Source organism: Aquarana catesbeiana, linkage group LG07 (genome assembly GCF_042186555.1).
Source record: "Aquarana catesbeiana isolate 2022-GZ linkage group LG07, ASM4218655v1, whole genome shotgun sequence".
NCBI classification, from domain to species: Eukaryota; Metazoa; Chordata; class Amphibia; order Anura; family Ranidae; genus Aquarana; species Aquarana catesbeiana.
Genome location: NC_133330.1, coordinates 237,492,236 through 237,518,350, shown reverse-complemented (window position 1 = coordinate 237,518,350; position 26,115 = coordinate 237,492,236). Strand labels below are relative to the sequence as shown.

The 26,115-nt window shown below is 44.2% G+C and overlaps 1 protein-coding gene across 4 annotated transcripts in view; it reads left to right on the top strand.

Annotated features, from left to right (window-relative positions):
- Positions 1–26,115, top strand: part of CCDC18 (coiled-coil domain containing 18) — a 207,509-nt gene that overhangs the window by 122,699 nt on the left and 58,695 nt on the right. For 2 of the 4 annotated variants that reach the window (XM_073593126.1, XM_073593125.1), the window contains exons 18-19: positions 17,829–17,996; positions 21,396–21,538. In XM_073593126.1, the coding sequence (XP_073449227.1) occupies positions 17,829–17,996; positions 21,396–21,538 (311 nt within the window). The remainder of the gene's footprint in view (positions 1–17,828; positions 17,997–21,395; positions 21,539–26,115) is intronic. The other 2 variants (XM_073593127.1, XM_073593128.1) reach the window with 2 other exon arrangements.

Below are 26,115 nucleotides of genomic sequence, written 5' to 3'. Positions count from 1 at the left end.
AAAAGCTCTATTTGTGGGGAAAAAAGACGCAAATTTTGTTTGGGTACAGTATTGCATGACAACGCAATTGTCAGTTAAAGCGACACCGTGCCAAATTGTAAAAAGTGCTCTGGTCAGGAGAGGGGTAAATTCTTCCCGGGGCTGAACGGTTAAACCTCGAAAAGGACAAAACACGACTGAGGACTTCTTCTCTATAGGTGAAGAACAGGAGCTGAAGCCATCTTTTAGATTCATCCACCTTACCAACCATTCAGTGTCCTCCACCACTCTCTGCCAATCCCTCCACTGGCTTCCACTCACCCAACGAATAAAATTCGAAGTACTAACAATAATTTACAAACCCATCCATAACTCTGCCCCCAGCTACATCACTAGCCTAGTCCCAAAATACCAACCAAGCCGCTCTCTTTGGTCATTCCAAGACCTCCTACTCTCTAGCTCCCTTGTCACCTCCTCCCATGCTCACCTCCAGGGTTTCTCCCAGAGCTTCTCGCATCCTTTGGAACTCCCTACCCCAATCTGTCCCACTGTCCCCTAATCTATCCATCTTTAGGCGATCCCTGAAAACCCTTCTCTTCAAAGAAGCCTATCCTGCTTATAACTAACACTGTTTTACTTCCTCCATCAGCTCACCCCCCCCCCCCCCCCCACAGCTATTACCTTTTGTATCAATTGACCCTTGTTTTTTAGATTGTAAGCTCTAACGAGCAGGGCCCTCTGATTCCTCTTGTACCAAATTGTAATGTAACTAATGTCTGCCCTCATGTTGTAAAGTGCTGCACAAACTGTTGGCGCTATATAAAACCTGTATAATAATAATCTTTTACCCATCTCATTCACATCTATGCAAAAGGGAGTTGGTGCCTCTGTGCAGATAGCCACCATGTAGTTGAACTCTACTAGAGCCTGACAAACCGATTCTGTCTGTCTTGCACCAATCTTTTCACCTGCCAATCCTACTGACACAGGTTTGGAGGGGCATTTGAGCGGTACTATTTTCATTGTTTTGGGCCACATTAACTAACCTGTTGGTGGTGACAACTGGCCAGAGACAGGATTGCTATGCTGAGCAGAGTCAATACTTGCCTGTTTCATACTGTAGGTCCGTCCATAGCTGATTGAAATGCTGCCAAATGATACTTATCAACGGTAAGATAGCAATGTGTGGAACCAGGTGAGTATTTACTCTTTTGTAACCTGGCCACAAATTGGGCAAAGAGGAGATGTCATTTATAGACCTACACCATTAATAGTCCTTTTGCATTGAAACTCGTACATGGCCAGATAAAATGTACTGTCATCAAATAAATGTATTTCTTTCTCGAACATCACGGGACACAGAGCCTCAGTAATTACTGATGGGTTATATAGGTATCACTGGTGATTGGACACTGGCACACCCTATCAGAAAGTTCAACCCCCTATATAATCTCTCCCTCTGCAGGGATACCTCAGTTTTTACACCAGTGTCTTAGGTGATGGACGTATAAAGATATCCTGTGCTGAGCTCCAAAGGGATTATCCTATATCCTATACTGGGTCAGGCCAGGCGAACCGGATCCATTCCAAAGTGTCTTTCTAGGCTGAATTGGAAGATACCCGGGCCTCGTGTCCGAAGAAACGAGGTTTTACCTGCAACGCTTCTCTTTTTAGAGAGCTGGACCCCGCATATTAGAAAATGTTTTTTCTAGCCTAATTTCTACCCGGGTGCTTTACAGGAGCCCACCGTGAGAGGTGAAGATTGGGTCTGTATAACAGAACCCTGCGGCTGGATAAGGTAAGAGGAGATTCCACAGAATTTTTTAATTCTAGTTGGATTTCTCCTTTAAGGTAAATGCATGCTATGCCTATTGTGACCACCAGGGGCTGCCAAGAGCACATACCTTCTCATGCCGATGTCTGTCTCTGTGTTTCCACGCTGCACACGCTCCTCCGGCCAGCTCCAGGTAGGATGGGATGGGGGGATTTCTCCTCAGGAATGTTCCCCCAGGCTAGGGGGAGGCCGCAGGTATCTATGAGGCGGTTGTACACCGCTCTATCACCGCCGCCCCCATTGCCGCCATCGTGCAGGCCCATCACTACCGGCCTCTCTCCTTCCTCCCCCTCCCCCAGCCTTTCCTCCATATTGTGTCCGGAGGGTCGGCCAGCGCGGGAAGCGCTCGTTTTTTCGAAATACGAGGGGGGGCGTTAGAGGGGGGGCGTCAGCACAGCATGCTCAGACGCCCACACAGGCCAGCTGCAGGCTATTAAAAGCACTTTGTACAGGTGCACACAGCCTTCGGAGGGACACAGAGCTGACGGTCGCATGTAAGGTGGGACACAGGCATTCTCCTAGGCAGCATTTACTTGGAAACACCAGACTGGGCATTGGGTAGCAAGGCTTTTAGCCGGACTACATCGCTCAGCAGGCAGTGTTCATTTTGTGATACCTCCACCTTGTTGCTTTGCACTATGGGTAGAAGAGGTTCAAACACCCCAAGAACCAGAGACTCTAGGGGATATAGTTCAGTTTCTGAGGACCCCCTTTCTGCAGCATCCTCCCCCCCTGAGGGGCCAGGGATGGCTAGCCAGAGGGAGCCATTGGGGTCAGGGGCTATACCTGCCTCCGGCACTTCAGCCCCTGTATACATTACACAGGAGGTTTTTTCTCAGCTATTAATGGTTTAGAGGAAAGATTAATGGCCGTGATTACATCTTCACTCAGTGGAAGAAAACGCACTAGGCCTGCCTCTGTTTCCCAAGACCCTCAGGAAGAGGAGCTCTAGGATAAAGGAGAGGAATCCCTTTCAGAGGATCAGGATGGGACGGATGATTCCTCTTCGGAGGAATCAGGTGGAGAAGGGCCCTCTGCGACTTCCCAAGAGGAGAAAGTCTTAGTGCAGATCCTTACTGGATTGGTCCGCTCCACATTTAAGTTGCCCATATCTGAATCAACTAAAGAACCCTCTTCTTCTTTAGGGTCACTGAAACCTCCTCAAATATCACAGGCTTTTCCTGTTCATAATTTACTTGAAAAGCTCATTTATTCTGAGTGGGATCACCTAGATAAACGTTTTTTTCCACCGAAAAAGTTTTCAACACTTTATCCGATGGAAGAAAAGTTTATAAAAATGTGGGGAATACCGGCCATTGATGCGGCTATTTCCTCCGTTAATAATAGTCTGACTTGTCCTGTAGACAATGCTCAGATGCTCAGGGATCCTGTAGGTAAAAAGATGGAATCCCTATTGAAGGATGTTTTCTCCTTGGCAGGTTCAGTGGCTCAACCTGCAGTTGCAGCGATTGAAGTCTGTCAATTCCTAAGAGACCATGTTAAGCAGGTTATCAAAGTATTACCTGAACAGCAGGCCCAGGGGTTGGCTAACCTTCCTGCGGCCTTATGTTATGTTATGTTGTTGACGCCATCAGAGATTCTATCGTGCAAACCTCTCGTCTTTCACTGGGGTTGGTGCATATACGTAGAATCCTATGGCTGAAAAATTGGTCAGCTGAAGCACCACGTAAGAAGCTGCTGGCTGGGTTTCCATTTCGTGGTGCAAGGTTGTTTGGAGAAGACTTGGATGACTATATCAAGAGAATCTCTTCTGGGAAAAGTACTCTCTTACCTGTTAAGAAGAAGAGTAAGCGTCCCTCTTTTAAACTGACTCTTTCCCCAGCGCCAGGGGCTTCGGCCTCGGTCCAGAAACAAGAGTCAACCCCAGGGACAAAAAAAGTCCTGGGGGAAGAAGCCTACTAGGCAAAACACTAAGACCTCTTCATGAAGGGGCGCCCCCGCTCGCTCGAGTGGGGGGGAAGACTGCGACAGTTCTCAGAGCTCTGGCAGGAGGACTTCCAGGACAGATGGGTAAACTCCACAGTAACCTTAGGGTACAAGCTGGAGTTTCAAGAATTTCCCTCTCCTCGGTTCCTCAGATCAAGTGTCCCCAGAGAAGAAGCAGTCGCTCCTTCTGGCGTTAGAGCGACTTTTGTCGCAGGAGGTCATTATGATGGTTCCCTCAAAGGATCAAGGATTGGGCTTCTATTCCAACCTTTTTACGGTCCAAAAACCAAATGGGGTTGTCAGACCCATTCTGGATTTAAGGGATCTGAACCGATTCCTAAGGATTTAGTCCTTCCGCATGGAATCAGTTCGGTCAGTAGTCTCCACCCTGCAGGGAGAAGAGTTTCTGGCATCGATAGACATCAGATGCATATCTGCATGTGATTTTTCCTGCTCATCAGAAATTTCTGCGCTTTGAGATAGGAGGGCGCCATTTCCAGTTTGTGGCTCTGCCTTTTGGGATATCCACTGCACCTCGAGTGTTCACAAAGGTCTTGGCCCCTCCTCTGGCCAGATTAAGGGCTCAGGGGATAGCTGTCATAGCATACCTAGACGACCTGCTACTGATAGACCGGTCGGTAGCCTCCTTGAACGGGCACTTGAGAACTACAGTCAAGTATCTGGAACACCTAGGTTGGATCCTCAACCTAGAAAAATCTTTCCTAAAACCAGTAAGAAGACTGGAGTATTTAGGTCTGATCATAGATACAAGCCAGGAGAAAGTATTTCTACCTCAGGCAATGATCACTGCTTTAAGGGAGCTGATTCTGACAGTCAGGACCAAGAAGGGTCCTTCTGTCTGCCTCTGCATGAGGCTGCTAGGAAAGATGGTATCTTTCGAAGCAGTTCCTTATGCTCAGTTTCATTCAAGACTGCTGCAACACAGTATTCTGTCGGCCTGGAACAAGAAGGTTCAGGCATTGGACTTTCCGATGCAAATGTCTCATGCGGTGCGTCGGAGCCTCAATTGGTGGCTCATACCTGAAAACCTGCAGAAGGGGAAATCCTTTCTGCCGGTTACTTGGACGGTGGTAACAACAGATGCCAGAAAAAAAAGGGGGGGGGGGGGGTAGGGGAGCGCTAAATAGTTAACAAAGAAAATGAAACACACAGAACCAAATCCCGTTGGATGTGAGTTAAAAATACATACAAATAATGAAAAATGATGAATAAAACCAGCCTGCCTATATTAATACAAATTAGATGAACAAAATTCATAAACCTGAAAGCAAAAAAATGTGAACAATAATGATTGTGCAACCGTGACATATAGTGTCAAATAGATGATATGTATATCAAATGTAAGTTAATATCAAAGTCCATCAAAGAAAATTATTGTGTAGAATCCTGATGTGAATCTTGATAACAAGACGTGAGCAGCAAAATCCCTTCACCATCACTGAAAAAACACCAATGTGCTCATGGAAATGGATGTCTGCTTACCAGATGCAGTTGACCAATTTAATTAAAAAAAGGTCAAATAGGCTTTAGCAAGATGATGCTTGCTGCAATGGAGAAAAATATACCGGACTCTTATCCTCACATCACAGGGTCTCACGCATGGGATATAAAATAGATGGAGAGGAACCAAACATAGTGTAACACCATTTATTAAAAATAAAGTAAAAACAAAACATAGCCAAATGGCTACTCACATATAAAGTGCCATCGCCCGGCACTGAGGCTGGAAAGCGTATCTTTGAATAAGGGGAATCCGCTCTGTGGGAGAAGTTCCCAGATGATCGCGGCAGCGGCGTGCGTTCCACCCTCGACAGACAGACGAACCACGGAAGCCGGAAGTGATGTAATTGCGTGACCAAGTACCGCCTCGACGTACGTTTCGTTAAACATGTCTTCAGGAAGCGTACTTGGTCACTAAGGGGATAGTTTAAATAGTAATTGAAATTTGCATAAGAAGGAGGGGTTGAATGCTTCACAGCCTCAGTGCCGTTCACAGAACACCGTACAACCATCTCCAATAACCGTTATAATAACAGAGGTAGATTAACCTTCCGCAGAAAGTTTAACAATATAAATAATCTTAGATACTGGTAGGAAATATATTTCAAAATTAAACTGGGATTAAGGATGGCACATTCTCCAAGCAACTGGCTAAGAGAAATGTGAAAAAATTGAAAATAAAAATATATAAATTAAAATATATATATATATATATATATATATATATATATATATATATATATATATATATATATATATATATATATATATATATATATATATATATATATATATTAAGAATAAAAAAGAGAAAATGAAAAATGAAAATATTTATATATTCACTAAAATGGTTACAAATCCTTAATTTTGATTAACCACTTCAGCCCCGGAAGGTTTTACCCCCTTCCTGACCAGAGCACTTTTTACAATTCGGCACTGCGTCGCTTTAACTGCTAATTGCGCGGTCATGCAATGCTGTACCCAAACGAAATTTGCGTCCTTTTCTTCCCACAAATAGAGCTTTCTTTTGATGGTATTTGATCACCTCTGCTGTTTTTATTTTTTGCGCTATACACGGAAAAAGACCGAAAATTTTGAAAAAAAATGATATTTTCTACTTTTTGTTCTAAAAAAAATCCAATAAACTCAATTTTAGTCATACATTTAGGCCAAAATGTATTCGGCCACATGTCTTTGGTAGAAAAAATGTCAATAAGTGTATATTTATTGGTTTGCGCAAAAGTTATAGCGCCTACAAACTAGGGTACATTTTCTGGAATTTACACAGCCTTTAATTTATGACTGCCTATGTCGTTTCTTGAGGTGCTAAAATGGCAGGGCAGTACAAAACCCCCACAAATGACCCCATTTTGGAAAGTAGACACCCCAAGGAATTTGCTGAGAGGCATGTTGAGCCCATTGAATATTCATTTTTTTTGTCCCAAGTGATTGAATAATGACAAAAAAAAAAAAAAAAAATTACAAAAAGTTGTCACTAAATGATATATTGCTCACAAAGGCCATGGGCATATGTGGAATTGCACCCCAAAATACATTTAGCTGCTTCTCCTGAGTATGGGGATACCACATGTGTGGGACTTTTTGGGAGCCTAGCCGCGTACGGAGCCCCGAAAACCAATCACTGCCTTCAGGATTTCTAAGGGCGTACATTTTTGATTTTACTCCTCACTACCTATCACAGTTTTGAAGGCCATAAAATTCCCAGATGGCATAAAACCCCCCCAAATGACCCCATTTTGGAAAGTAGACACCCCAAGCTATTTGCTTTGAGGCATGTTGAGTCCATGGAATGTTTTATATTTTGACACAAGTTGCGGGAAAGTGACAATTTTTTTTTTTTTTTTTTTGCACAAAGTTGTCACTAAATGATATATTGCTCACACAGACCATGGGCATATGTGGAATTGCACCCCAAAATACATTTAGCTGCTTCTCCTGAGTACGGGGATACCACATGTGTGGGACTTTTTGGGAGCCTAGCCGCGTACGGGGCCCCGAAAACCAATCACTGCCTTCAGGATTTCTAAGGGCGTACATTTTTGATTTTACTCCTCACTACCTATCACAGTTTTGAAGGCCATAAAATTCCCAGATGGCATAAAACCCCCCAAATGACCCCATTTTGGAAAGTAGACACCCCAAGCTATTTGCTTTGAGGCATGTTGAGTCCATGGAATGTTTTATATTTTGACACAAGTTGCGGGAAAGTGACAATTTTTTTTTTTTTTTTTTTGCACAAAGTTGTCACTAAATTATATATTGCTCACACAGACCATGGGCATATGTGGAATTGCACCCCAAAATACATTTAGCTGCTTCTCCTGAGTACGGGGATACCACATGTGTGGGACTTTTTGGGAGCCTAGCCGCGTACGGGGCCCCGAAAACCAATCACTGCCTTCAGGATTTCTAAGGGCGTACATTTTTGATTTTACTCCTCACTACCTATCACAGTTTCGGAGGCCATGGAATGCCCAGGTAGCACAAACCCCCCCCAAATGACCCCATTTTGGAAAGTAGACACCCCAAGCTATTTGCTGAGAGGCATGGTGAGTATTTTGCAGCTCTCATTTGTTTTTGAAAATAAAGAAAGACGAGAAAAAAAAAATTTTTTTTTTCTTTTTTCAATTTTCAAAACTTTGTGACAAAAAGTGAGGTCTGCAAAATACTCACTATACCTCTCATCAAATAGCTTGGGGTGTCTACTTTCCAAAATGGGGTCATTTGGGGGGGTTTTTTGCCACCTGGGCATTCCATGGCCTCCGAAACTGTGATAGGCAGTGAAGAGTGAAATCAAAAATTTACGGCCTTAGAAAGCCTGAAGGCGGTGCTTGGTTTTCGGGGTCCCGTACGCGGCTAGGCTCCCAAAAAGTCTCACACATGTGGTAGCCCCGTACTCAGGAGAAGCAACAGAATGTATTTTGGGGTGTAATTTCACATATTCCCATGGCATGTTTGAGCAATATATCATTTAGTGACAACTTTGCGCAAAAAAAAATAAAAAATTGTCTCTTTCCCGCAACTTGTGTCACAATATAAAATATTCCATGGACTCGACATGCCTCTCAGCAAATAGCTTGGGGTGTCTACTTTCCAAAATGGGGTCATTTGGGGGGGTTTTGAACTGTCCTGGCATTTTATGCACAACATCTAGAAGCTTATGTCACACATCGCCCACTCTTCTAACCACTTGAAGACAAAGCCCTTTCTGACACTTTTTGATTACATAAAAAAATAATTTTTTTTTGCAAGAAAATTACTTTGAACCCCCAAACATTATATATTTTTTTAAAGCAAATGCCCTACAGATTAAAATGGTGGGTGTTTCATTTTTTTTTTTCACACAGTATTTGCGCAGCGATTTTTCAAACGCATTTTTTGGGGAAAAAAACACACTTTTTTAAATTTTAATGCACTAAAACACACTATATTGCCCAAATGTTTGATGAAATAAAAAAGATGATCTTAGGCCGAGTACATGGATACCAAACATGACATGCTTTAAAATTGCGCACAAACGTGCAGTGGCGACAAACTAAATACATTTTTAAAAGCCTTTAAAAGCCTTTTTCAGGTTACCACTTTAGATTTACAGAGGAGGTCTACTGCTAAAATTACTGCCCTCGATCTGACGTTCGCGGTGATACCTCACATGCATGGTGCAATTGCTGTTTACATTTGACGCCAGACCGACGCTTGCGTTCGCCTTAGCGCGAGAGCAGGGGGGACAGGGGTGCTTTTTTTTTTTTTTTTTTTTTTTTTTTTTTCTTTATTATTATTATTTTTTTATCTTATTTTTAAACTGTTCCTTTCATTTTTTTTTTTTTAAATCATTTTTATTGTTATCTCAGGGAATGTAAATATCCCCTATCATAGCAATAGGTAGTGACAGGTACTCTTTTTTGAAAAAATTGGGGTCTATTAGACCCTAGATTTCTCCTCTGCCCTCAAAGCATCTGACCACACCAAGATCGGTGTGATAAAATGCTTCCCCAATTTCCCAATGGCGCTGTTTACATCCGGCGAAATCTAAGTCATAAAATGCTCGTAGCTTCCGGTTTCTTAGGCCATAGAGATGTTTGGAGCCACTCTGGTCTCTGATCAGCTCTATGGTCAGCTGGCTGAATCACCGGCTGCATTCTCAGGTTCCCTGTCGAGACAGGAGAGCCAGAGAAAAACACGGAAGACGTTGTGGGGGGGGGCATTCCCTCCCACTGCTTGTAAAAGCAGTCTAGAGGCTAATTAGCTGCTAGGATTGCTTTTACATGAAAGCCGATCGCTGGCTGAAAAGAATGATACCAAGATGATACCTAAACCTGCAGGCATCATTCTGGTATAACCACTCAAAGTCGTGAATGGCGTACCTGAAGACAAAAAAATGGTTAACAATAAAGCACAGTAAACGGTAAGGTATAAAAAATTGCATATCTGAAAAGCAAACATGATAAAACATAATAACAATAAAACATTGCAGAATAGAATACAGTAAAAAAGAGCAGAACAATAGAGAGAGAGAGAACAATAAAACGACAACTATTTTTTTTTTTATTTTATATTTTTGTATGTGTTTTTTTTTTTTTTTTTTTTACACTTTTTTTTGTAACTAACTTTTATAACTGTAACCGGTTCCAGGTTCGGGTCTCTCAAAATGCGATGGCATCTTGGGAGACCCTGTGAAAGTGTGCCTAGTCTGTGCAATGCTGTACCCTACGCTAATACTCAACTAGTGAATGGTAGCGTTCAAAACATTCACCAATGCAAAGACCAGGATTGTCAGGACAGGAGGGACAATAATAGCGGGTGTCACGCCTATATCCGCGCTTGCTGCAGACACGACATCTTTTTTGGGGGGGTTCGTTGGGTAGGGGTACTCGGGAGGACATAAAGAAAATGCCTCTCATGCAGCCGACTGCATTTGGTTGGGGATGTGAATGGGGGAAGTACGGGTGCTGCAGAAGCGGTGGGTTCCCAATTAGGATTGGCGAATGCAGCAGGAAGGGCACTATGGGCACGACGGGCCTGTGTTTGTCTTTTTGGTGGCAGCGGGACACTACTTGTGCTTGCCACCTCACCAGCTTGAACTGCACTTATGGGACTCGCCACGTCACCAAGTGTTACTGCAGTGCTGGTTTGACTATGACCGGGGTGTACTAGGCCGCTGGTGCTTGCCAGTTCACCAAAACGCTACAAAAAAAACTTAGCGATCGCAGGGATCAGGCCTGACTCTGCGAACGCTGCAGTTATGCGTTAAGTGTTTTGTAAGTGTCAGTGATCGATACTGCACTTGGGTGGGGTGGGCTGGGCTGGGCCGGGCGGAGGGGCAAAACGCAGGTGCTAGCAGGTATCTGGGCTGATCCCGCTAACACTGCGTTTGTGGGAACCCTAAACTGCTGGGGACGCTAGTATAGATCTGATCGGATCAGATATTGATCCGATCAGATACTATACCACTAAGGGAGGCGTACGTTGAGTGCGTGGGTGTTAGCGGTACTGGCGCTAACCTGACGCTGCCTGGGGCTGGTGCTTGCCAGTTCACCAAAATGCTACCAAAAAAACTGTTAGCGATCGCAGGGATCAGGCCTGACTCTGCGAACGCTGCAGTTATGCGTTTAGTGTTTTGTAAGTGACAGTGATCGATCGATACTGCACTTGGGTGGGCTGGGCTGGGCCGGGCGGAGGGGCAAAACGCAGGTGCTAGCAGGTATCTGGGCTGATCCCGCTAACACTGCGTGTTTGGGAACCCTAAACTGCTGGGGACGCTAGTATAGATCTGATCGGATCAGATATTGATCCTTTCAGATACTATACCACTAAGGGAGCTGTACGGTGCGTGCGTGGGTGTTAGCGGTACTGGCGCTAATCTGACGCTGCCTGGGGCTGGTGCTTGCCAGTTCACCAAAACGCTCCCAAGAAAACTGTTAGCGATCGCAGGGATCAGGCCTGACTCTGTGAACGCTGCAGTTATGCGTTTAGTGTTTTGTAAGTGACAGTGATCGATCGATACTGCACTTGGGTGGGCTGGGCTGGGCAGAGGGGAAAAACGCAGCTGCTAGCGGGTATCTGGGCTGATCCCGCTAACACTGCGTTTTTGGGAACCCTAAACTGCTGGGGATGCTAGTACAGATCTGATCTGATCGGATCAGATATTGATCCGTACAGATACTATACCACTAAGGGAGGCGTATGCTGCGTGCGTGGGTGTTAGCGGTACTGGCGCTAATCTGACGCTGCCTGGGGCGACGCATATCACCGCCGGGCGATCAGGGGGCTAAACCTTTATTCGGTAATAAACGGCGGGTGCCCTGACACTATAAAAAATAAACGAACTAACCAGCGTCACCCGTAACGGTTATACGGTGATCAGTGGTGAAAGGGTTAACTAGGGGGCAATCAAGGGGTTAAAACATTTATTAGGTAGTATGTGGGGGTCCCTGTCGCTATAAAACGCTGACGGCGAACCTAAATATTTAGGTCCCTAACTAGCGTCACCAGCGACACTAATACAGCGATCAGAAAAATTATCGCTTAGTGACACTGGTGACAGGGGGTGATCAAGGGGTTAAAACTTTATTAGGGGGGGTTAGGGGGGTATCCTAGACCTAAAGGGGGGTAATACTAACTGCCCTAACACTGTAACTGTCACAAACTGACACCATGCAGTAATCAGAAAAAAAAAAAAATACTCATTGCTGTCCGTTTGTGACAGGGGGGGGGGGGGTGATTGGGGGGCGATCGGGGGGGGATCGGGGGTGTAAAGTATGCCTGGCATGTTCTACTGTGTGTGTGTGTGTGTTGTGCACTTACATGTCTTCTCTCCTCGGCGCTGGGACGGAAACTGCCAAGCCGAGGAGAGATGACATCACATCCTCTGCCTGTGTGAAACTACAGGCAGGGGAGGATTCCGATTGGCTGGGAGCGATCGCGAGGGGGGGGCCACGATCGGATGGTCTCCCCCTCGCCTCCCGACGCTCCCAGTCAAATGCCGACCGCCGCTGGCACCGGGGGGGGGGTCCGATAGGACCCCCCCGCCCGCGGGAGGCAGATCACGTACAGGTACGTGATTCTGCCTGCCCGTGCCATTCTGCCGCAGTATATGTGCGTTAGGCGGTCGGCAAGTGGTTAATAATAGGGAACAACTTGAATGCCCAACAGTTGCAAAAGATAAAAATAAATCAAAAAATAAAAATAAAAAATACCTGAGAAAATAGATGGCAAAATTAATCTGAGAGAATATCCAACATAAATCTAATCATTAGTCAAAAAGCAATTTAGATCCAGTTCGATATTTAGGCCCTGAGGCTGCATCGTTTGTAAACGGTACAGCCACTGGGTCTCATTCTGAGAAACAGCCTTTTTAGGGTCAGTGCCTCTCCAATTGGAGGCAATCTTATCTATACCGTAAAAGGTAAGTAAATGGGGGTCTCTATTGTGGACCATACGAAAATGCCGTGATACGCTATGATTCAGAAAACCTTTGAAAATATTAGCTACATGTTCGTTGATACGAACCCTTAATTTACGGGTGGTACGGCCCACATATTGGATTGAACAAGGGCACTCCAACACATATGTAACATAGCTGGAATTGCATGTGATCAGAGGTTTTATAGAGAATTCTTGTCGGGTAACCTTAGAATGGAATTTAGAAATCTTTTTCCCTACTCTATTTGTAGTACGACAGGCTTTGCATCTAGTACAATAGTGGAATCCTGATCCATCCAAAAAAGTAGAGGGTTTCTTAGGGGGATCAGGCACGTTGGGGGCTATCATATTCCTAAGTCCTGGTGCTCTTCTATAGATAAACTTAGGTTTGGGGGGGGGAGTAAGTTCTGTAAATCTCTGTCCTTGCGTAGTATAGGCCAGTATTTATGAAATATTTTTTCCACTCCCTTATATTGGCGATGAAAACCTGATATAAACGAGATATCTCCCAAGAAGGGGACTTTTTCCTTAGGGACTAAAAGGGAGTCCCTATTCATGGCCAAAACTTTGTTTTTGGTTTTTATAAGATTTTTAAGGGGATAACCTTTCTCCTGAAACTTATTGGTGAGAGTCTCAGATTGTATATGGTAATCAGTAATGTCATCACAATTTCTCCTGATGCGCATGTACTGTCCCTTAGGGACGGCTCCTAACCATTGTGGATGGTGACAGCTGTTAACTGGCACAAATCCATTACGGTCAGTAGCCTTGAAAAATGTTTTGGAGACCAACCTGTTCCCTTGTTTGGTTAAAGTGAGGTCTAAATAATTAATAGTATCCCAACTAGATTCAGCAGTAAACCTGGGTCCATAGGTGTTATTGTTCAGACTCAAGAGAAATTCTTGAAAATCTGATATAGTGATATAGATAGCCCCCAACGTGCCTGATCTCCCTAAGAAACCCTCTACTTTTTTGGATGGATCAGGATTCCACTATTGTACTAGATGCAAAGCCTGTCGTACTACCAATAGAGTAGGGAAAAAGATTTCTAAATTCCATACTAAGGTTACCCGACAAGAATTCTCTATAAAACCTCTGATCACATGCAATTCCAGCTATGTTACATATGTGTTGGAGTGCCCTTGTTCAATCCAATATGTGGGCCGTACCACCCGTAAATTAAGGGTTCGTATCAACGAACATGTAGCTAATATTTCCAAAGGTTTTCTGAATCATAGCGTATCACGGCATTTTCGTATGGTCCACAATAGAGACCCCCGTTTACTTACCTTTTACGGTATAGATAAGATTGCCTCCAATTGGAGAGGCACTGACCTTAAAAAGGCTGTTTCTCAGAATGAGACCCAGTGGCTGTACCGTTTACAAACGATGCAGCCTCAGGGCCTAAATATCGAACTGGATCTAAATTGCTTTTTGACTAATGATTAGATTTATGTTGGATATTCTCTCAGATTAATTTTGCCATCTATTTTCTCAGGTATTTTTTATTTTTATTTTTTGATTTATTTTTATCTTTTGCAACTGTTGGGCATTCAAGTTGTTCCCTATTCTTAATCAAAATTGAGGATTTGTAACCATTTTATTGAATATATAAATATTTTCATTTTTCATTTTCTCTTTTTTATTCTTATTATATTTATATAATTTTTTTTTTTTTTTTTTTTAATTTATATATTTTTATTTTCAATTTTTTCACATTTCTCTTAGCCAGTTGCTTGGAGAATGTGCCATCCTTAATCCCAGTTTCATTTTGAAATATATTTCCTACCAGTAGCAGTATCTAAGATAATTTATATTGTTAAACTTTCTGCGGAAGGTTAATCTACCTCTGTTATTATAACGGTTATTGGAGATGGTTGTATGGTGTTCTGTGAACGGCACTGAGGCTGTGAAGCATTCAACCCCTCCTTCTTATGCAAATTTCAATTACTATTTAAACTATCCCCTTAGTGACCAAGTACGCTTCCTGAAGACGTGTTTAAAGAAACGTACGTCGAGCGGTACTTGGTCACGCAATTACATCGCTTCCGTGGTTCGTCTGTCTGTCGAGGGTGGAACGCACGCCGCTGCCACGATCATCTGGGAACTTCTCCCACAGAGTGGATTCCCCTTATTCAAAGATACGCTTTCCAGCCTCAGTGCCGGGCGATGGCACTTTATATGTGAGTAGCCATTTGGCTATGTTTTGTTTTTACTTTATTTTTAATAAATGGTGTTACACTATGTTTGGTTCCTCTCCATCTATTTTATATCCCATGCGTGAGACCCTGTGATGTGAGGATAAGAGTCCGGTATATTTTTCTCCATTGCAGCAAGCATTATCTTGCTAAAGCCTTTTTTTAATTAAATTGGTCAACTGCATCTGGTAAGCAGACATCCATTTCCATGAGCACATTGGTGTTTTTTCAGTGATGGTGAAGGGATTTTGCTGCTCACGTCTTGTTATCAAGATTCACATCAGGATTCTACACAATAATTTTCTTTGATGGACTTTGATATTAACTTACATTTTATATACATATCATCTATGTGACACTATATGTCACGGTTGCACAATCATTATTGTTCACATTTTTTTGCTGCTTTCAGGTTTATGAATTTTGTTCATCTAATTTGTATGCATATAGGCAGGCTGGTTTTATTCATCATTTTTCATTATTTGTATGTATTTTTAACTCACATCCAACGGGATTTGGTTCTGTGTGTTTCATTTTCTTTGTTAACTATTTAGCGCTCCCCTACCCCCCCCCCCCCCCTTTTTTTCTCACATTTATGCATTTATGAATTTATTCATTTTTGCTTAGGGTGTAGCTGCTCTATTTACTATTTACTTTTTGTGGCGCGGAATTATTCACTATCTAACAACAGATGCCAGTCTGTCAGGTTGGGGAGCAGTCCTGGAACAGTCTGCGGTACAGGGGGTATGGTCCAAAACAGAGAGGACCTTACCCATCAACATTCTGGAGATCTGTGCGGTATATCTAGCCCTAAAGGCCTGGACTATCAGGCTACAGGGTTGCCCGGTCAGGATCCAGTCCGACAATGCCACAGCAGTGGCCTATGTCAATCATCAGGGAGGCACCAGGAGCCGAGCTGCTCAAAAAGAGGTGAACCAGATCTTAGTCTGGGCAGAGAAGCATGTGCCATGCATATCGGCAGTTTTCATTCCAGGGATAGAGAACTGGCAGGCGGACTATTTAAGTCACCAGAAGTTACTTCCAGGGGAATGGTCTCTGCACCCCGACGTCTTTTGGGCCATATGCCAAAGATGGGGGGGTTCCAGATGTAGATCTCTTTGTATCCCGATTCAACAAAAAGATAGACAGATTTGTGGCAAGAACAAAGGATCCTCTTGCATGCGGGACGGGTGCGTTGGTGATTCCGTGGCATCGGTTCTCACTGATTTATGCATTCCCGCCTATTCTGCTACTGCCACGACTCCTTCCCAGGATCAGGCAGGAAAGGAAGTCAGTACTTCTGGTGGCCCCCGCCTGGCCCAGAAGGACGTGGTATGCGGAAATAGTAAGGATGACGGTGGGTTCCCTGTGGACACTACCGGTACACCCAGACCTGTTATCTCAGGGTCCAGTGTTCCATCCTGCCTTACAAACGCTAAATTTGACGGTTTGGCTATTGAGTCCCACGTTCTGAAGAGTCGTGGACTTTCAGGTTCTGTGATATCTACCTTGATCAATGCAAGGAAGCCAGCTTCCAGAATGATTTATCATAGAGTCTGGAAAGCTTATATATCCTGGTGTGAATCCAGAGGTTGGCGTCCCAGAAAATATGTGATAGGTAGAATCCTGGATTTTCTACAATTGGGTTTAGAGATGAAACTGGCCTTGAGTACCATCAAGGGCCAGGTCTCGGCCTTATCAGTATTATTTCAACGGCCACTTGCTTCGCATTCTTTGGTCCGAAATTTTATACAGGGGGGACGCGTCTTAATGCTCCGGTTAAGGCACCCCTAAACCCCTGGGACTTGAACTTGGTTCTGTCTGTGTTACAGAAACAGCCTTTTGAACCAGTACGTCAGATTCCTTTGGTCTTGTTGACAAGGAAGTTAATTTTTCTGGTTGACATTTCTTCTGCTAGAAGAGTATCAGAATTAGCAGCCCTTTCCTGTAAGGAGCCTTATTTGATTGTACACAAGGATATAGTGGTACTGCGCCCTCATCCTAGTTTTTTACCGAAGGTGGTTTCAGATTTTCATTTAAACCAGGACATCGTTCTGCCTTCCTTTTTTCCAGATCCCTGTTCTCCGGAAGAGAGATCACTACATTCGTTGTAGTAAGAGCAGTCAGGGCCTATCTGGAGGCAACTGCTCAGATTCGCAAAACGGATGTTTTGTTCGTGCTGCCAGAGGGTCCCAATAGAGGACATGCAGCGTCAAAAGCTACCATTTCTAAATGGATTCGACAATTGATTATTCAGGCTTACGGTTTGAAACAGAAGATTCCTTCAGATCAGGGCACATTCCACAAGGGCTATTGGTGCTTCTTGGGCAGTGCATCACCAAGCCATCCATGGCTCAAATCTGCAAGGCCGCAACCTGGTCTTCAGTCCATACATTCACCAGATTCTATCAGGTGGATGTGAGAAGGCATGAGGATATCGCCTTTGGGCGTAGTGTGCTGCAGGCAGCGGTACAGGGTCCTCAGGTCTGATTGCACCCTACTTGGTCGTGGTCCCCCCCCCCCAGACAGCATTGCTCTGGGACATCCCATCAGTAATTACTGAGGCTCTGTGTCCCGTGATGTTCGAGAAAGAAAATAGGATTTTTTTATAACAGCTTACCTGTAAAATCCTTTTCTTTCGATGGACATCACGGGACACAGAGGTCCCGCCCCTCTTCTAATACACTATATTGCTTGGCTACAAAACTGAGGTATCCCTGCAGAGGGAGGGATTATATAGGGGGTAGAACTTTCTGATAGGGTGTGCCAGTGCCCAGTCACCAGTGATACCTATATAACCCATCAGTAATTACTGAGGCTCTGTGTCCCGTGATGTCCATCGAAAAAAAAAAGGATTTTACAGGTAAGCTGTTATAAAAAATCCTATTTTCTGGAAATCTCATAAGGTTCAGTGTTTGCGAAAAGAAATGAAGTTAAAGACTCAAAGTCTTCAGGAAACCAGTGAAGAAAATGTACGGTTACAACAGACACTTCAACAGCAGCAGCAGATGTTACAGCAGGAAACTGCTCGTATCGGGGAACTCGAGGACACCCAAGCACAGCTACAGCAACAGGTGCGCATCTCACCAAGTCACTCTCACTAACGTTCCTAGTTTTTTTTCCAATTCTTGTACATTATATGTGAAACAAAACCAACGTTTTGTTTTATATATATATTTTTTTTAAGATATAATATACAAAAATAAATGTAACTACCGTAGTTATTCATAGCGTTAGCAGCAATAGATGTATAAACGCTTTGGGTTGGCATTAAGGAAAAAACTACAGGTCTGTTATAAATTATAAAATGCAATAGTAAAAATAGGAATCCTAAAGCAAGAAAATTTTACATAAAAAATTATTTTACTGAACATTGAAAAAGTGTACATGCTAAAATTATTATAGTACAGCTTTCCTTAACGTGATACTAAAGTCTTGTGTTTTTTTTTTTTTTTTTTTCTTTAAAAATAACAAACATGTTATACTTACCTGCTTTGTGCAGTGGTTTTACACAAGGCAGCCCCGATCCTTCTCTTCTCGGGTTCCCCGCCGGCTCTCCCTCCTGTCGAGTGCCCCCACAGCAAGCAGCTTGCTATGGGAGCACCCGAGCCGAGCCACTGCTCCATGTGTCCATTCAGACATGGAGCTGCGGTTCAGCCCCACCTGCTCTTTCTCCTGATTGGCTAACTGACTTTGACAGCAGTGGGACCCAATGGTGCCGCTGCTGTATTTCGACCAATCAGGAGGGAGAGTCATGGACGGTTGAGGCTATCATGGATCCAGATGTGGGGCTCGGGTAAGTATTGGGGGGGCTGAGGGAGATTGCTGCACGCTGAAAGATTTTTATCTTGATGCATAGAATCAAAAATTAATTGTGATCAATCAGCGCAAAAAAAACAACCTAACCTAAAAAGCCGCTATAACACAAGGTCAAAACACAAATCCTCAGTAAAACTTTTTAAAACATAAATAGTGCAGCGCTAATTAAAAACTAAACTAAATCAATAAGGATTAATAAATGTATAATTTTAAAACTTCAGAGAGAAAGTAGATTTCATGCATGTAAACAAATACACAGGGAGTAAAGTCCTCAATTGTGAACACTTGTGCTGGTGAAGATGCTTTTCAATCTGGTGCCGATTCATGAAAATACCACCATTGACAGAAACACAAGCCGCTCACCTTGCACAGTGGACCTACTGAGCTCACAGGTCTGCAAAAGCCTTCCCCTCAGTTTAGATGCCTTTCCAGAGATGCAGCTCATATTACATCCACTGCTTTACATCAGATCTCCCATTCAATGTTGTTACAGACAAACCTCATTGTACCATGTAAGATCAGAATAAAACATCCATAGTGCTCTCTGTATATACTCAATACATTTTATTTAAATCCAAAAGTAAACTACTCACAAGTGAAGAACTGTAGTCCCAGTGCTAAGAATAAAAATGATCGCTACAAACTGCAAGCATGTCTCACAGAGTTTAGTTAGCGCTGCACTGTTTGTTTTAAAATGTTTTACTGCATAGAATGCATTAAAATAAAAAAAAACTTCTGCCTTTACAACCACTTTAAGGCCTCTTGCACACGATACGCCTGTTTGAGCAGATATTTTTTCAGCGTTTTTTTATTTTTGTATTTATTTCAGGTACTTATATAGCGCCGTCAATTAACGCAGCGCTTTTACATATACATTGTACATTCACATCAGTCCCTACCCTCAAGGAGCTTACAATCTAAGGTCCCTAACTCACATTCGTCCATACTAGGGACAATTTAGACAGGATCCAATTAACCTACCAGCATGTCTTTGGAGTGTGGGGGGAAACCGGAGTACCCGGAGGAAACCCACGCAGGCACAGGGAGAACATGCAAACTCCAGGCAGGTAGTGTCGTGGTTGGGATTTGAACCAGCGACCCTTCTTACTGCTAGGCGAAAGTGTTAAACACTACACCACTGTGCCACCATATGTATTTGTGCGTATTTTCACACATGTGCGCAACTTATTCTCGTGTTCACAATATGTTAATGCAGATTTTTCTATTTTTTTTATTTATTTATTTTTTATTTAAGAATACACAGCGCTTGTTTACGCACCTGTGTGCATATTAAAATGAATGGGCTGTATGTGCAAGAGGGCTAATTATACTTTCTAGAATAAATCTAGGCAGGTTTTGAATAGAGTGGGCAAGGGCAAGAACCTCTGTCAAGTTTTATTGCTGTTTTAAGGCAGATTTCCCTTTTGCTTCCTGTTCTGATAATGATGTTGCTCAGAAATGAGAGAATATATCCCAATAGGGATACAGACAGCTCAGATGGGTTCTAATCTTCCCTAACTCTATTTAATTTTTTTTTTTATTGCTTTCTTTGTTCTTTGTGGAGGTGCCTCCCAACTCTTGTGCATCCAACAATGTGCCACCGGGACACAAAGTGAGAGAGAATCTTGCCAGCAGGCCACAGCTAGCCATAACAACTGACAGGCTTGATTATTGCCCCATTCTATCCAAAACTGAAAGTTCTAGCTGGTGTTAGACCTCATTCACACAGCTGTAAAAAAATGTTACTGATGTTCTTATACGTGTGTTTTCTAGGAGAAATGTTTCTGCAGAATGATCAGCAAAATACTTGCGTATAGATGCGTTTAAATGCGTAAAAACACATATGCGTAACTTATTTGTTCTTTATTTTCCCTCTTTGTTTAGACTTAATTTACGTGACTACTACAGACGCAAATACATGCATTTATACCTGTAAGCACGTAAAGCACATGTTCTTAGATGCAGATTTTTGGACTTTGTGTCACAGTTCTGAAAGAAGCTCATGTTTATGCACCTGTGTGAATGAATATATTGAAAACAATGCAGCTGCATTCAGATACGTTTATGAAAAACACTTACTCTTTAAAGCGATTGTAAAGTTTTGTTTTTTTAAATAACAAACATGTCATACTAACCTGCTCTGTGCAAGGGTTTTGCACAGAGCAGCCCCGATCCCCCTTTAATGGGGCTCCCCTGGCGGCGCTCCTGGCTCCTCCTCTTCATCGAGTGCCCCCACAGAGAACCGCTTTCTCTGGGGGCACTCCTGCAGGCACGCTCCCGAGTCCTGCTGCTGCGTCCAATGACACAGACAGCAGGACTCTGCCCGCCCCTGGCTCCCGTGTCACTGGATTTGATTGACAGCAGCAGGAACCTGCTGCTGCTATTAATCTGTCCACTGAGGACCCGAGACAGCGGCTGGAGTTGCTGGGCTTGTTCTCGTCTTGTCGCTGGTTCTCGACGCTGTAAACATGAGCTGCTTTCAAATCCGTAACACAGAATCCATGTACAGTATAAGCGTTTGTACTGCGCAACAACAATCTAAACAAAGGGGAAAAATAAATTATCATAAGAACTTATTGTTTGGAAATAATCAGGACATCAAGTCTTGAAATCAGTCTCTCTGCTAGATATCATCATTTTTATTTTTAATGTAGATTTCTAAGTTGGAATTTGAACTGGAGAAGCAAAGGTCATCTTTCCAAGAAGAATTGAAAACCACAGCAAAGAAATGGCAAGTGACCAATAAGGAACTGGCACTGAAAACCCACAACATTCACCAGTTGAGCAATAGCATGGAGTAAGAATTATGCATTTTTTTTAAACCTATATATTAATTTTAAAATGTGTATTAGTTTATGAAAGTATGAACAATATTAGGCCGAATACACACTTTTTTATTATGCAGCCATATAGTAGTTAAAGTGCTTCTTTAAAACCAAAAGTCATAAAATGAGCTTGTTCTCAGTTTCATAAGAAGTGTGATTAGCAAGACCACGGAATGACACATACAGTTTTAGCCTATTTCAGTTTAAACCTCTTGGGCTTGTATGAATGTGTCCCACTAATACTTCAAAGCTAGCGTGCTCTTTGAACAGTAACCTTTATTTTGGTACCACAGCCACATGTTGACAGAAAATGTCTTGCCCCAGAAAACTTAGAATTCATGCTTGTATTGGGTTAAATGCTTGTCTTGTTTTCTTATGCTCTGTCAGTAAAATTTTTGGGTATCCTTCCTACTCATCATAGGTGTGCCTGGGCACACCCTAATCACTGTGTGTGGTGCTGATTCCCCCTATTGTCTGAGCCTCCCCACTTGTATTGCGTCCCCCGCAGTGCTGCTGGCTTCCCTCCTCTCCTCCTGGTGTGGGGGATGTTTCAGAATGGAGAGTGGGGGAAGGGGCTAGTAAATATGTAATTTACCAGCCCCTTCCTTTTCTAAGTGAACACTCACTCACTGTGTTTATTCTTAACTGAAGCATAGTACACTGTTTGCTATGCTTCACTTTTTGAATGCAGAGGAAACCGCTCAGCACAGAGCACTATCCCGCTCTTTCACTGTCCAGTGTAGATGGGGCTGCAGAGAAAGGCACGTGTGTTTGAGCTTCGGGGTGCACACCCTAATGCAATAGGCTGTGCACACCTATGCTACTCATAGAAACATTAACGGGAAGAAACAACTCTGTTTTGTCCACATCAATTGGAATACAATCTGAGAGCATTACGTTGCATACTTACTAAAATAAGAATGAAAGGTTTCCATTTACTAGAAGTGATTCTATTAACCAATTGATCACCCTATTATAGAAGGGACCAACCTCACTAATCAAAGTGAGTGGAAACATGGCTTTTATTTTGCCTGTTGCAGCCAGTCGTATTCTTTAGTTTGTATCCTGCACCAATATATTGCAGCTAAAATGTTATGTTGCTGTGGATAGAGCAGACCATTTTCATTATGGTCATTAGGTCCACACTTTTGCAAAAAGCAAGGTTTAAAGTAGTAACCCCCCAGTGTTAAATTTAACACATTAAAGCAGAGCCCCACCCAAAGCGGAAAGTTCTGCTTTAAGCACTCCTCCCCCTTCCCTGTTTGCTATGTATTTTTTTTGGAGGGGGGGAGTGGGTACCTAGTTTTGACAGATACCTGCTCCCACTTCCTTTTCGGATCGCCTAGGCAATCTGAGCAGAAGTTCTCCTCTCCGCCTCCCTCCCTGCAGTCCCTGGGACAAGTCACAGGTCCCAGAAGATTACCTGACCATTCAGCAGGTGCAGTGTGCACCCGGGTTTCACAGCCGGGTGCCCACAGTTGAATTACTGTTGCTGGGCAGAGCGAGGGATGAACACATCACTGGATCCTGGGACAGGCGAGTGTGTGTTTATTAAAAGTCAGCAGCTGGGGGCGTGGCCAAGATGGCGGACTGAGCGGACGTGTGCTCTGAGCTCTCCCAGGGTGTGATCCTAAAAAACTATCCGTACTGTCCCGCTGCACCGCTTAAAGGTACTCTGAGCCTGTTGGATGTCTTCCAGAACCCCCAGCTACAAGAAGAGGGGTAAGAAGTTAAAGTTTCCTCCTAACATCCCAGAAGAGAACGGATCAACCCCCTGCTCTGCGGGATCTCCTGCGCGCCATAGCAATATGGCATCACAGACGGACCACGAAGAGGATCCTACTCAGACCCCTCCGGGACTGACGGAGCTTATGGCGGCTATTACCTCCTGCCAGTCTGCTGTAACTTCGTGTCAGTCGACCTTGGCCTCAAAAATAGAAGAGGTCCAGCTAAACGTGGGTATAGTTCGGCAGGACTTGGATAAAATCCAGTCTAGGGTTTCGGAGGCTGAACGGAGAATAGGAGAGGCGGAGGACAACATCGCGGACCATGATACCTCCATCCGCGCCCTTCAAACGAAGGTACGGGCCCTGGAATACCGTGCGGAAGACGCCGAAAACCGGAGCAGGAGGAACAACCTCAGGATCGTGGGTCTTCCGGAGGGGGTAGAAGGCCGAGCCCCAGCCCAGTTTGCAGAGGAGTTGCTGCGCTCCATGCTCCCAGCTGCTCAGCTTTCCCCTTATTTTGTGGTGGAGAGGGCCCACCGAGTACCGCCCCGGCCGGGGCCTGAGGGATCCCCCCCTCGCACTTTTATCCTCCGTTTGTTGAACTTTCGTGACAGAGATGAACTGCTCAGAGCCTCACGAGTTGCAGGGGAACTGCCTTACAGAAATGTTAAACTCCTGCTATTCCCGGACTATACCATGGAAACGCAATGCCAACGCCGCTCCTTTGACTCGGTTAAAGCTGCCCTGCGGAGAAGAGGCCTGAAGTATAGCATCTTATTCCCTGCAAAAATGCGAGTGGTGGACGGTGAAACGGTTAGATTTTTTACTAACCCCAAAGATGCATCCGCCTGGCTGGAGACTCTCCCCCCGTAAGTCTAACAATCTTATTTGGATCTTAAGGGCATGCTGTGCAGAATTATCTGCTTTACATATCTAGGAACAGATAAACATACAAGTCTCCCCATGTGTACTGTGGCTACATCTCAGCCCCTTTTTCACATCTCTTCCTTTATGGATTAAGCCATGCTTAGGAACTGTTCCTAGAGGACTGCTGCCAGAGGAAGGGATTGCTTAGCCCTGCAGAGCAGGCCCTAACCGGTGCTAAAAGACACATGCCCCTCTTATAACTTTTCCTATGTATGCTCCTCTTAGGGGTTCCTGGAGGACAGTTTTACTTTGGAAGTTTGTTTTCTTTACTTTTTCATTTTTTGCAACGAAAAAGAAGAAGGTGCCCCTGCTTAGTCAGGTGATGGACAGAACATTTTATTCTTTCCTACTATCACTCCACCAGCTCTGGGATACGAACTCTTACACATACATCTAGTTCCCATACTTAATGATGGTGTTGTGAGGACCCGTTCCGGCTACACGACTTCAACTTAAGTTACCAGTTCTAAAGGGGGATTTTTGGGACTTATGTGCTCCTCAATGTTTTGGGGGGTGCGGGGTGGGGGGTGGGGGATGGGACTGTTCAGGGGTGGTTATGGTTGGTTGTTTATGCTAACCCTTTTTTATTTTCAGGTTCAAGTTGGTCTACCAGGTCATATATTTGTCCTCATTTTCAGGTATAATGTATGCAGTGAGCTTTTGCAGTGTGCTGTGGTGCGTGTCCCCGGTGTAACCGGATGTGGGGAATTCCCCCCCCCCCCCCCCCCCCCGAGCGACTGGAGACAGGCATCCTCATCAGGACAGGGCCCTTTTGATATTGTAGAGTTGCTGCCATGGCTGGGTGCTTAGTGGTATCATGGAATGTACGAGGCTTAAACTCTGCTGTGAAGCGATCCTTGGTGCTCAATTACTTGCGCAAACTCCGCCCACAGGTGTGTATCCTGCAGGAGACGCATCTTGTGGGTTCCCGCATTCTTAGTTTAAAACGGGCATGGATTGGCACACACTACCACGCGACATATTCCAACTATGCCAGGGGGGGTCAGTGTGCTAATCCACAAGTCCCTGCATTTTCAACTATTGGATATTCGTCTAGACCCAGGAGGCAGGTATGTTTTACTACACTCCCTGATTGAAGAGATCCCTGTTGTTATTGTGGGGATCTACCTGCCTCCTCCGGCGGACGTAGGGTTACTTCATGACCTGATGCAACAAGCCACGTTGTACAATGTAGATAATGTCCTGTTTTTAGGTGACTTTAATTTGACTCCAAACAGGGAGTTGGACAGGATGCAGGCGGTGGGCCCTCAGCAGCAGGACCTTTCCCGCTGGGCATCCGCCTTTCATATGACGGACGCATGGCGCCATTTCCATCCCACTGATAGAGAGTTCACTTGCCTCTCCACTACACGCCGAACCATGTCTCGAATTGATTTAGCATATGCCTCCCCCAGTCTTCTGAGGAGGTTGACCTCGGTGGAGATTCTCTCCCGTGGAATCTCAGACCATGCTCCGGTGTCTGTGAACATCCAGCTCTCCGTCAGTGGGTGTGAGGATGTGGAGGTTGTCCAAGTACTGGATTATGGAGCCGGAGATCCAAGAGGAGATACCGGAGACATTGTGCGGTTTTTGGATTAACAACGCAGGCTCTACTGGACCCTTGGTACAGTGGGATGCGTTCAAGGCCTGGCTTAGGGGAGAATATATGACCCGTATATCTGTGAAAAAGAGGGAATCTGTGCAGTCTCTGAGGGTACTGGAGGAACAGGCTAGGCTAAAGGAGGCGGAGTATGTCCGAACTCCTGACCAAGCACATTATGTGCATTGGCAAGATGTCCTCAGAGAGTTGTCTCTTTGCAGGGTTGAGCTCACTAAGAAGTTGATGCTAGATAGTGCCCAGAGGGTATTTGAGTTTGGGGACAAAAACGGTAGGT